Source organism: Symphalangus syndactylus, chromosome 10 (genome assembly GCF_028878055.3).
Source record: "Symphalangus syndactylus isolate Jambi chromosome 10, NHGRI_mSymSyn1-v2.1_pri, whole genome shotgun sequence".
Classification (NCBI taxonomy): Eukaryota; Metazoa; Chordata; class Mammalia; order Primates; family Hylobatidae; genus Symphalangus; species Symphalangus syndactylus.
This window is the reverse complement of record NC_072432.2, coordinates 63,179,374-63,192,469: the sequence shown is the minus strand read 5'-3', so window position 1 is coordinate 63,192,469 and position 13,096 is coordinate 63,179,374. Positions and strand designations below refer to the sequence as shown.

Genomic DNA, 13,096 nt, shown 5'->3' with positions numbered 1-13,096 from the left:
CTACTTACTATCTATTTAGTTTGTCATGTAGTAGCAATATAACTCTATCACATGTTTTAATTGTCCCAATGTCACTTTTTATTACATTTGGAAAGTTTTTGTCTTTATGGAGCAATTTTCTTTTTCTGTTTCAAATGCTTTCACCAATTGCATATGATGAAAGTCGCTGTGGAAATGCTTCACTGAGAAAGTGGGATTTAACTTATAAACACAGCTGATACCATTAATATGCCAGGATATAGATATGCTTGATTCCATACCCTGACTGAACCCTTACTCTAATCTTCCAACTCAAAAAAGCGTGCCTTTTTAGTTACAAAATAATTTGGCAGAGAAATGAGAATGGATCAACACCCTCCCATCATCTTTATCAGAAAGGTTCTAAAAATCTCATTTCAGAGAGTCAAGTCAGGAATATTGCATTAGGAGTGCATAAAATGGATGCTAACTTAATATTGTCCTCAGCATGCTTTGTTCCCCCTCAGGTCCTAGGAGAGAAAAATATTGGCCAAAAGAGATGATATTTTATTTAACAGTATAATGCTTTTATTTTCAGACTCATGGCCTTCAAGGGGTAGACCAGAGGCTCAAAGATGAAGGCAAATTTATGTTAAAATTATAAAATCTCAGTAGATCCATGGATGTGGGCCATCAAAAACACTTTGCCATATTTCCATGTGGAGAAATCATGGAGTCATTTCAAAGACAGGCTCTAGGAAGGCAAGAATGTTAGTAACAGCACAAGTTTTGGCATCAGACTGCCTGGTTCAAATCTCACCAGTGCTATTTGCTAAATGGGAGAATTGAGCAAGTTTATTTACCACAGATGTTCCATTTTCCTCATCTATATGATGAGGGTAATTATAGTACTGTACCTGTTTTACAGGATTCTTATTAGGGTTAAATGAGACAAGTACATAAAGTGCCTCTTACATAGTAAGCACTACATAAATGTTAGCTATTATTATTACAGTTGGGTCCTTAATTCTCAATGTGGATACCAACCAGCAAGAGTTTTGACTCTTCTAGACTCTGATTTTCTTAACTTGAAGAATTACAATGTTTGTAAAAACACCTTAAGATTCCCAAAGTGATTATTACTGTGAATATTAGGTAATAAAATTTCATTTAAGTACCTGCCTACAGCATAATACAGAAAAGCATAGTCCAAAAAGTATAAAGGATAAAAATAGCTGTGTTCACATTTGAAACAATAACAGTTTCAGAAAACTTGGAAAATCCAAAGAAAAGTGTTAAAGAGTCCAAACAACTGAAGATTTCTAGCTAAGAGAAAGGCAATCTTGGGGCATTGGGGGAAAAAAAGCTGAGCTGCAGGATTTAGCCTGGGTCCCATATGCCCCTAAGGTTGGACAGTTGAGACCTAGAAGTTGTACTCTTCCCTTAACTTGCATAAAGTTTGGAAATTATTTTTCTTTCCCATGTTTTTAACTCCAAAACTTTGAATTCCTGAGTCTGGGGGAAATTAACACTTGGTAAATACAGTATTCAAAAGAAAGTTCCTGGCCAGGCGCGGTGGCTTACACCTGTAATCCCAGCACTTTGGGAGGCCGAGACGGGCAGATCACGAGGTCAGAAGATCAAGACCATCCTGGCTGACACGGTGAAACCCCGTCTCTACTAAAAAATACAAAAAATTAGCCTGGCGTAGTGGCAGGCGCCTGTAGTCCCAGCTACTCGGGAGGCTGAGGCAGGGGAATGGCGTGAACCTGGGAGGCGGAGCTTGCAGTGCAGCTCCGCCTCCCGGAGATTACACCACTGCACACTCCAGCCTGGGCAGCAGAGCAAGACTCCATCAAAAAAAAAAGCAAGTTCCCTCATGGCCTTGCTGATTAATGACATGGAGTAAGGCTAAATTTAGCTAGTGGTTCCTAGGAGGTCCCTGAGTCCTTGGGACTGTAGTAATTACATTGATGTCACCGCCCTTGGTCAAGGTGTCAGGATAGGTAACCTGAAACTATGACTCTCTGTTCCCTGCCCATATTCTGTGATAAAAAAGATAAACTTGCACACTGCTTGGCAACCAGAGTTAGGACTTTGTCCTGGGCTCTTAGAAGTTCTTCCTTCTTGCTTATGTCCTCTGAACCAAGAAAATACCAGTGTGGAAGCTCTCACTTGCCAAGGTTGGTGAACCCCACAAGGATCTGAGCCTTCACCCTAAGGTGAAGCAGCCTGGATGATTTTTGCAAAGGACATATGCAAACTTTTCTTGTTTATTTTTCCTTTTAGTTTTTTGTTTGTTTGTTTTCTTTGAGACTGAGTTTCGCTCACTCTCGTCACCCAGGCTGGACTGCGATGGCTTGATTTCGGCTCACTGCAAACTCCACCTCCTGGCTTCCAGTGATTCTTCTGCCTCAGCCTCCCGAGTAGCTGGAATTACAGGTGTCCACCACCACGCCCCTCTAATTATTGTATTTTTAGTACAAAGTTTCACCATGTTGGCCAGGCCGGTCTCAAACTCCTGACCTCAGGTGATCCACCTGCCTTGGCCTCCCAAAGTGCTGGGATTACAGGCATAAGCCACTGCTCCCAGCCCCTTTAGTATTATTTTATCCATGGTCATGCCTTGTTTTCATCATCGAAATACTAAAGAGATAGAGGAGAGGGTAACAACAACAGCAACAACAAAAAGCTCTTCTCTCTCATTGTCCATGGAGATGCTGGCACCTACTGAGCAAGACGGTGGCATGCTTCCTGCAGTCCATATTCACCCCTCTCAGCTTCATTCACAGAGATGACCTAGGAGTTGAGATTCCCCAGCCTGGCCTCTGATGTTCCTCATTCCTGGCACACTCCTTTTGATCTGGGGAGCGCCATTAGCACAACTGAATGAGGGGATTGATCCCGGACACTTAGCTAGAGTTGCTGTGTGTTAATCGGTTGTTCTAAGGTGGAAGACAGCTGCTTTGCCTTGAGAAAAGGCAATGAAGAATATCTCTCATTATTCTTAGAAAACCAGTGTAGTTCACATTACAGGTGTCAAAAGACAGCTGAGATTGAACAACCTGAACACATAGTTAAAATAAATTCCAAGTGAAAAAGAGGCTTCATTCGTGTGGGAAAAGATTGTAATTCTAAGTGAAGTGAAGAAACTTTAAAACCATGGTAACCAAGAATTGTGCCGACATGTGTGCCTGGTTTGCATTAATTGCAAACATGCGCTCCCCAGGTCCTTAAAATACAGCTGATGTGCTCCCATGAGAGAGAAATGAAGGAAGAGGAAACAAGCACTGGGCTTGTGCAAGTGCAAGGATTTTATTATCTCAACCAAGATTAACATTTCTAGCACACATTTTTAACTACGAGCTTTAGGTAGGTAACATCCTTTTAGATAAAAGTGAAGCCAGTCCCTAAACCAGGTCTCCTGATGACATGAAGTGGAAACATATAGATGTTGGGATCCTACCCCACAGTTTGAATCCCAATTCTGCCCACTAACTAGCATGTAGATAAGAGTATAAACATGAGGTAAAACATTCCAGCTGTGATAATACTTGGCTAATTTTTATAAAGTTTACCTCTGCCACTCTGTGTAAACAAATGACTAGTAACTTAATGATGTAAAGATTTTGAGAGAGGAGTAATGGGGAAAAGGACTAATTCACTAATTGACAGAGACAAGCTTAGGTTGTGTTAATTAAAAATACTTCTGTAGCATACTTTTATGCAAGCTGTTTTCCTTAGAAAGATGCTTTCTTTTTGCAACATAACTACTAATAAAGTTCAGGTTTTTTAAAAATAGCTGTGCTTCAGAGGAAATCAGAGTTATCTTGTGAATCACTTACTTTGGGCCTAGACAAATAATAAAGTATAATGTGGTATACCTGGCTTTAAGAGACTTTCAGTCTAGAGAGTAGGCAGAATGTATTCTCATAAAGCCACTGGTATTACAGTGTATTTCATACATCTATGTCTTATATGTATAATATGCATAACCACCCACAGCTACATATGGCAGTATCAGTTACATACTAAAATAAATTTACTAAATTGTCCCATACAAAATAAAACAGCAAATGTCTAGAAAAAGAGTACTCAAGATAGTGACTGTCATCGGGGAAGAATTCCAAGAGAAGGTTGGACTTGAGAAGGATTTTGCATAAAAGGTGCATCCTTATTCCGAAAGCACTTCCGTGGTCCCTGCTCCCCAAACTATCAAGCCCAAACACCATGATCCCTGGCTTTCAGAGTTTTTATAATTTTGTCCTGAGTACTCAACCATTTACATGATCTCTGTTAATTTCCATTACGCCTTCTTGTATAGCCTGTGGTCCTCGTTTTGTCACTTAGTCAGTCCTGCAGCATTTCAGTCTCCTAATCCATAAAATGAAGACACTGGCCTCTACAAAGATCTCAACAGCCCCCTTTGTTCATGCTAATTTACAAAGCATTTGATCTTCCCAGTAGCCCTATGAGGTGGAGAGGACAGGGATTAGCCCATTTTTTAGATAAGAACACCAGTCAAGATGCTCTGTCTTCAAGCCCAGTGCAAACCCTTCAAGCCCATAAATGTTGGGTGTCTGCCCTCCTCCGAGGTGGTTCCCACCTCGATCCTCCATTGCTCTCTGTCCAAGTCCTGCCCCATCCATCAGAGAACAGCTTCATTCCCAACTCTTTCCAAGACTGCTCCAGACTTTACAGGCCCACCCACCGTAGGCACCATTCCACCCACAGGCAGAAATACAGAGGCTGGCACTACTCACCTCTCTTACCTCCCTGACTGCCTATCCCATCCAATCCTGCACACCCCAGAATGGTTCCCAGAGCCTGACACTTGTCTCTGCCATGGAGTGGTGAAACCTCAGGGCCCCTGCCTATTGGGTCTCTACACCCTACACTGTCCTGGCTTAAGGTGAGCCCATGGAGCTCATTCAGGAGAGGCTTGTAGGGTGGATTTGGGGTAAAAGGGAGGAGACAAGATGTGCTTCCCCTGGCATGGGGTAGAATGGAAAGAAGAATGGGCATGAAATCCAAGCAGACAAGGCCAGAAGACAAAGAGACTTCCAATAATGGTAAAATTAAGATCTACCCAGGTTGCAGTGTCTAAGAACTAAGGTTTTCTTTTCTCATTTTCTCTCCATCTCACAAACTACACCCCACTCCCACTACCACCCCACTAGAAGCAAATTGCAATTACCATGTACCCTGGGTTATTTAACACACTGAAATGAACAGCATTTGGCAGCATTCTGAGCAGTTATTTTGCACCACAGAGCACACTAGAAACCAATGACCTGAATGATCTAAGGTTGCTGTTCTAGAACTGTTGTCTGCTTCTAACTAGCCCTCTTCCCAATTAATTTGAATTATTGAGCTTCATTCTTCCTTCACCAGTATGTACAAGAGGACCCAAGCCATCACACAGCCTAAGGCAGGCCCTGTTTCCTGGGCAGCTAACAGAAAGCAGACAGAGGATGTACCAGAGCTGTAGGTTTTACTTAAAAACAATTGAGGATTTAGTACTAGAGCCCAGGGTGGCAGGAGAGCCTAGTGGGTAACACATGGATTCTCGAACCTGTGCGTGTATCCCAGTTCTTCTACTTAGCAGTTCTGTGGCTTTGGGTCCTTAGCATCTCTGTGACTCAGTTTCCCCAACTGTAAAATGGAGATAACAAGAATACCTACTTTCTCATGAGGATTAAATGAACTGAAATAAGTGAAGCTCATAGAACAGTCCCTGGCACACAGTAAGTAACAGGAAAGTGTTAGTTGCTATTATTTTTGTTGTTATTGATTTCTCTTGCTATTACTGTTGTTCTTTGGAGGAAGGAGACATGATCTGATGCTCTTGCTGTGAAAACGAAGAGCCTAGCGTAATAAATAGAGATTCAGCACACACAGAGTTCTAACTGTCAAGCCCTCGCCAGTCGCCCACTTCCCTCCTCCAGCACATCCGCAGACACATGCTTTTAAAGAGAAAGAATTCCTCTGAGACAAAATGTTCCTTTCCTCTCGGTGACCTTGACTGAAGGAGCTGCCGCACACTCTGAAGTGGCCACCTGCTCCTCTTCTCCGATTCTTACCTAATCTCTGGACCAGGAAGTGGAAAGAAAAGAGCAAGAATATTGAAAAACAGTCAAGAGGTTTGTTAAAGACTCTTCTCAAAATAGATCAAAGGCATGCACACATACTCAGGAACTTGGTCAAGTATTTACACGCACCTTCTAAATAAGCTGACTGGTGAATTTTCAAGGAGAATGTAGCTCAGGAGTCATCTATGGATAGCAGTGAGACACTCACCTCTTTTTCACCTCTGGAAACTTTGCACCATCACCTCCTCCACCCCCAGCTCTCTCAGAGTAACAACAACTTCTTTAAAGAGCCCAGCAAAGTTCTTTCTTCAGAGGTTGTTTGGGTTCATCCCATCATGTCCTAATATTTACATTTTGGATACAATTGGTGAATATTAATATTTCTTCCAAAGAGCTCAAATAAAATGTTTATTTCATGTTTAAAGTGAAATAAAAAGAAAATCCCTCAATGAGAAGAGTCCCTAGAGGAACATTTGAGGTTTGAGAATATTGCTAAGCCCAGGAATATAGAAGGACCCTTTTGGTCAAGTGAGAGGCAGGAGGCTTGGGCATGAACAGAACCCCTTCTGAGTGTGCGATCAAGAAAAGGGGCCCATGTGTGTGGCGTGCAGGCCCATGGGGATGTGTGAGTGTGGGGAGAGAGACTCTTAAATGATGCTACAGTCAATTCCTGGACTGCCTCAGGGTATAGAACAGAGCTGAAACAGGAAAAGGAATAACCCTGAAGGCAGTCTCCTTCCTCAGGGTTGTAGGGGAGTGGAGTAGTGGCCGACCAGGCTGACCAGGAGTTTACTCTGGCTGCTTCAAGGATGTTATCTGAATATATTTAGACAATTATTCCTTGATATATTTGGCTGTGTGTCCCCACCCAAATCTCACCTTGAATTGTAATAATCCCCATGTGTCACGGGAGGGACCCAGTGGGAGGTAATGGAATCATGGGGGCAAGTTTTACCCATGCTGTTCTCGTGATAGTGAAGATCTGATGGTTTTATAAAAGGAAGTTAACCTGCCCATGCTGTCTTGCCTGCCGCCATGTAAGACATGCCTTTCACCTCCCACCATGATTGTGAGGCCTCCCCAGCCATGTGGAACTGTGAGTCCATTAAACCTTTTTTTTACATATAAATTACCCAGTCTTGAGTATGCCTTTGTTAGCAGCATGAGAATGGACTAATTCATTCCTAAAAGAACTCTCCTCCAACTAACCACCTTGGTCACTGATGGGGACTTTCAAGTGCACAGTGAGAAGGGCAGGGGGCTGGGGAGGTGGGATCATAGATGTAGTCATAGGAGTAGGTACTCAGGTAAGAACTGGAGCAGGTGATTCCAAGGTGAATAAGTGGTGAGTCAGCTGTGTGGACACTTTCTTAGCACAGTGATTAGGGTAAAAAAAAATTTCTGGTAATCTTTTTTAAGCTAAAAGTATATTTGTTTATTCAACATTAAATACATGAGTTAAGTACCCACTGTGGGCCAAAGATGGTGCCTTAAGCTAACAGTGCACAAAGAAATGGGAAGAGATGCAAGATGGCCATGAATAGAAATGACCTAGGGAAGCACATAAACATAATACAGAATGCTTGAAAGAAGTTGATGCTGAGATCTGAGAACACACAGCAACACTGTAATTTACTCAGGGGTGTCAGGGAAAACGGCTCAGAAGAGTTGATATTTAGCTAGATAGTGAAGAAGAATAGGAGCTGGCCAAGCTAAGAAAAGTTAATGATTAAAAATGCAAAACCAGGATTAAATAGTACTGGGTCCAAATGATAGTTCAATCATTTACCACATGTAAAACCTTAATCTCTCTGAGCCTTAACTTCCTCATCTATAAAATGGGAATAATTCTGCCCACCTTGTAAAGAGAATTAAATAAGATGATAGCTATACAGTTTTGTGCATAGTCTCAGCCCAAAGTAATCATCTGCAAATGGTAGCTATGGTTATTCTTTAGCCTATTTATTCTGATCCTGGGCCATTAAAAAAAGTGGCAAAATGCAACCCTGAGGAATTCCATACTTCAGGGAGGCCCAAAATTCAAAGAGGCTTTGGTTCACAGGCCTTCACCAGCCCTCTGGATAGGCAGAACATGTTGGTAGAGTGAAATGTGCTAGCACAGTGGAATATTCTTGTATCTGGGATTATAAAGTATGTAGATAAGTTTCCTCCAGTTCTTAATTTCTGCCCATTCCAGGGCTTTATAACATGAGTCACACCCAGTCTCTAACTCACAAATCCCAATGAGGAAGAAATGAAATGCCAGCCACCTTCCCCATGTCTCCACTCCCAGTGGACTGCCCATCAGTGTCCCACATCTTCCTCATAAGGCAGAGGCTCCCCTGCCCCCAGCCACACCTTCCTCATTTTTTTCTCTCCCTTCCTCATAATGAAAAATGTAAGAGGAGGAGGAGGAGGGGAATTCCAGTTTAGTTTAAACAGAACTCAGGGGGAAATGGCATTTGTTTTCACAAGGAGGAAATAAAGCCTTTTCAGTCACCCTATAAAGTTGTGCTAACGTGGGCTCAGCAACCCATTCATGTTCTCAAACTGTGATGTCCTCAGGTGTGGAACTTCCCAGGGCTGATGTTACCAGCTGCTTCTGAAAGCAGCCACTGCTGTGGAGGTAACAGCAAGCTCAGGATACAAGATCTCCTAGGCTCAGGGCCAGATAAAGGTTTTCTGCTTTTGGAGGACTCTTGTTCCCATGGCTGGCATCCACTGAGAAGAGCCAGTGGGTAACAGAATAGTTAATACAGTGGTTCAAATATTTAATTGCTATCTGTTTTATCTTATACCATTTGGCCTTATATTGGGCTGTACAAACTCTTAGAAGTGCCCCTTTGCCCAGCTGCCCTCAAGGGCCCATCAGGAGGAAAATAATTGGCTAATTCCAGCTCTGGTCATATAGGCTATCTTCTGTGGACATGGAAGGGTGACATGGAAGAGTCCCATTTGAAGATTGGGGGTACACTTGGAGCTAGAGAGCCACCCATCATATGGAGGAGAAGTGGTCACTCTATCACTTACAATCAAAAAAAAAAAAAATCACACTTTAGTTGGAGAACCTGCCTGATTTATCTTTAGAAAGAAGTGGTATATAAATAAATTCAGTAAATCACAAAGTTGGAGGGGACCCAACTGCTTAAAGTTAGAGAAGAATCTTTGAAAAAAGGCCAAACCTGTGATTTCCTATATGAAACTATCCCTGGAGCAAGAAAGAAGAGTCTTGCAAAAAAATCAGCTATATTCATTCTTTTCTTCCACTTTTTTAAAAGGAGAAATTAAATTAAAAGGTCAGTTTTTTACACTCCTCTTAATTGAAATGACTGTATCTTTTTGAGTCTTAAAATACTCCCATCACCTTACCCTATGGTTATAACCCTCCTTTCATAAGCTTTTAAAAGAGCTATTACGAGGCTTCAGTGAACTTTGAATTGTTCTAATTTCAACACAGTTTAGAAGCCAAGAAGCCAAGAGGAGCCTTTCAAAGTAGGAGTGGAGGTTTTCCATAAGGGGAACTGACCTCGGACTTTCTCTGCTTGACCCAGTCTGCAAGTTTGAGCATTCAGTGCCATAATTCTGTCTTTACAGTAGTAAACAGGGAAAGAGAATTATTCTGATAATTATATTAATCTGGCTCAAAATGATTCCAGGAGCAAAGAAATGGATCTGTGAGTGTTCAGAAGCTTGTAAGCTCTGAAACGGTTGAATATGATCCGTCTTCACAGACACGACAAGCTCTGGTCTTAGTCTTAATGTTAGCAATGATTTTTTTTCGTCTCTCTTTTAGAAATTATAACCAGCGGGAGCATGGGTGTCTGATGTAGCATTCTTTCATCCAAAGCTTTTGAGAAGTTACTAAAGAATTAACAAGTGGACTGATTTGCTTCTTAACTGTCCTACAGTTCTTTTGGTGGGAAGGCTAATAAAACGAACAGTAACAAGAGCCGTTCATACCAGCAGACAAAAATAAATAAATAAGAGATACCAAAATAATCTACAGTGATAAATCTCCAAAAATGTGGGGGAGACTCATCACTTTTGAGACCTAGTACACAAGAGATGAGAATTGGTCCAGGATCGTATATTTGCATAGCTCTTTAGATTGGTGCACTTGGCATCTCATTTAATCCCCTTAAAATCATGCAAGATGGGTAAAACACTCTTATTCCTCTGTCTCAGCAGGTAAGTAGTATAAGAGTCATCAGGCTTAAGTAAATAGTTCATGGTCACACAGCTACTAATGGTTGAACCACACTCGAATCCACATATTCAGACTCCAAGTCTCTTGTGCTCTTTGCAGTGTGTTTAAAAGAGTCCCATTCATTTGTTGAAGTACTAGTAAATAATTTCCCAGTTGCCTAAAAGAGTAAATGGGGTCCCTAACACCAGCTTTAGTGCTGAAAACTCACTTTAAGTATTAGGGGACAAGAGCCCAGTTGATTTTTGCCATTTTTAAGGTGAAATAAAACTAAAGTATATTCATTATTAATGCAAAGCTCACACAAAAAGCATGTTGTGCTTCAAAGTAGTATTTGGAGGAGGTGTCGTTATTCTTACAAGGGTACATGCTCAAAGAGTTTTTTTAAACTGCCCATTAATAGTTGCTTTTGGAACCAGATTTCAAACTACAGAATAAAATATTCACGTGACTTTATATTGCACCAAGATATTTCTACAAACAAAAAAGTGTTACCTATCAGACCTGACCTTATTCTATATATCAAATTTCACTTTATTCTCTATAAAACCAAGTTTACTATTCAAGAATGAAAACTGAACATATTTCCCACAGAGGAATGTTTTAAAATGCTTTGACTTGATTGCCTCATTAAAATTAGTGCATTTCCTACCAAGACGACCCTTTTGAAGTGGATACTGCCAATATTTTTATGAAAAAACCAACCACATTACTTTGCACTGACTCTTGAGTAAAACATCCTAAGTCTCTCAATATTTCACAAGTAATAGAAAGATGAGGCAGAGCCCACAAAAGAAGAAAATAGGACATCAAGAAATCTAAAACCCACTACCCCTGCAAACAACAGCAGCAGCAACAACAACAGATTGATGTCATTCTTAAAAAGATAATCAAAATATGACTAAGTACTCCTCTCTAAATTCCAGGCCAGCCAAAAAGTCTTGATAAATATTGACCATTTACCCAATTTCACCTGCATAAAAAGTGTTTTGGTAACAGAATTAAAATCCTGGGTTTTATTCTAGCTGTGAATGTCATGCAGAATGATCTGAAGTAGCTTTTTCCCCTTTCAGAGAAAAGATGGGATCAGGCAGAAGGTGGATACTATGCAGGCCAAAGTCACATGATGCCCCGTATCCTCATGTATCTTCTTTTCTGTGCCCTTCCTCCTTCACAGGCAGCATCGCCGCCATTACCGTGACAGTCATTGCCGTGGTGCTGCTGGTGTTTGGAGTTGCAGCCTACCTAAAAATCAGGTGAGACGCAGCTTACTCTTAACAAAAAGGATTCTGTTTTGTTGGGCTCTGGGCTGAGCACTGTTTTGCTGGATATTTGTTCCTTAATAGGTATCTTAGCCCTCAGAAATATTGTCAGAGAAGTGAAAAATGGCGGGTGTACTCCTACTCCGCACAACACGGGTATAGACGTACAGTATCTGAACCTTGGCAAAGTAGAAGAAGCAAGCTGAGATATACAGCATGATGATGCAATGAAAGAATTAACGTGGAGTCGGGAGACTGAAGCCTAGGCTCCCTGCCCTGAATGTACCTCATTACCCTGGGAAAGCCTCATGCCTCCTAAAGCTCACCTATTCTCATCTGTGAAAGGGGATAGAAGGGTGGGATCGATGGTTCCTAAATTCTGATGTTCTGAATACTGAACTGTGGATTTGTACTCAATCTGTTAATGAGGTTTTCATTGATTCCAATGCAAAATGTAAAAAATATAAGAAAGGTGTGGCATTTCCTATAAAACTGTTTTTTCCCCTGAGATTATGTCTTTATATTTTTGGCTTTATCTTTTCTCCTATGAAATGAAGTGATAGTAGCTGAGATTTTACTTTCTTTAGCCTAATAGGAAGTTGCAATACTCTGTGAGTCCTCCATTTTTGTTTTCTATTGCTCTGTGAAATCAAGTCTCAACATCACATTACTCACAGTCTCTGAGTGTCCTTCCAGCTGTAAAATGCCAGATGGCAAGTGACAGTCTTATTTCCCAGTCTGTGCAGTGCCCATAACAAAGGACAGAAAGACACAAGCTGCATGGTGAGCACACTCACCCTTGACCTCCAATTCGTTCTCCTCCCAGGAACCAGAACCATTTCTATGCAAGCTCCTCTGCCCTGTCATTCCCTTCCTGAAAAACCCCAGTGGCTCCCCTTGCACTGAGAATTAAATTGTAACTCCTCAGCGTGGCCCTCAGTCATCCTGGACCGTGCCTGCCTCCCCTTTTCCAATCATCACATCCCTCTCTCCCTCTGAAGCCCTGAGCTCCAGTCACTCCAGCTCCCTCCAATTCTTAGGACACACCAGGTTCTGTCCTTCCTTCCCCAGACCCTGGAATCTTGCTACTCCCTCCATGAGATGCTTGTCTTCTAGCTTCTTCTCATGCTGTGTACATTGACTTTCATCTCACTTCCTTTGAGAGATGTCCTTTCCAGTTTGGAGCCCCTGTTATTTACTCTCTTAGTGCCTTGTTAAGTCCATCCTGGCTGTGACCACTGTCTATTATTTTATTTTATTACTCTCATTTTGTTTTTGCATATGTGTTGCTTGTTTGTTGTCTCTTTTCCCCACAAAAAATGTAAGGTCCTTGAGGACCTGGATTTGTCTTTGAGGACACTGCTAGGGACCAAGACAGTGCTTGATATATTGAACAAATGAGCAGCGAACCATAGGGACACATTATCCCATGGGCACTGTGGCACACACACACAGACACCCCTGACTTGTCCCCCAAGCAGCCATGTTTCTTCCTCAAGAGGCTGTGCCACCCTGTCCTTCCCTCCTGCCTTTGACCCCACGTGGAGCTCATGGATATGATTCCTCATCTCAGAGCACAT

General features: G+C 41.8%; 1 protein-coding gene across 4 annotated transcripts in view; it reads left to right on the top strand.

Annotated features, from left to right (window-relative positions):
* The window catches only part of PARM1 (prostate androgen-regulated mucin-like protein 1), a 176,497-nt gene that overhangs the window by 142,369 nt on the left and 21,032 nt on the right, over positions 1–13,096 (top strand). For all 4 annotated transcript variants that reach the window (XM_055297337.2, XM_055297338.2, XM_055297336.2 and 1 more), the window contains one exon: positions 11,432–11,510. In XM_055297337.2, the coding sequence (XP_055153312.1) occupies positions 11,432–11,510 (79 nt within the window). The remainder of the gene's footprint in view (positions 1–11,431; positions 11,511–13,096) is intronic.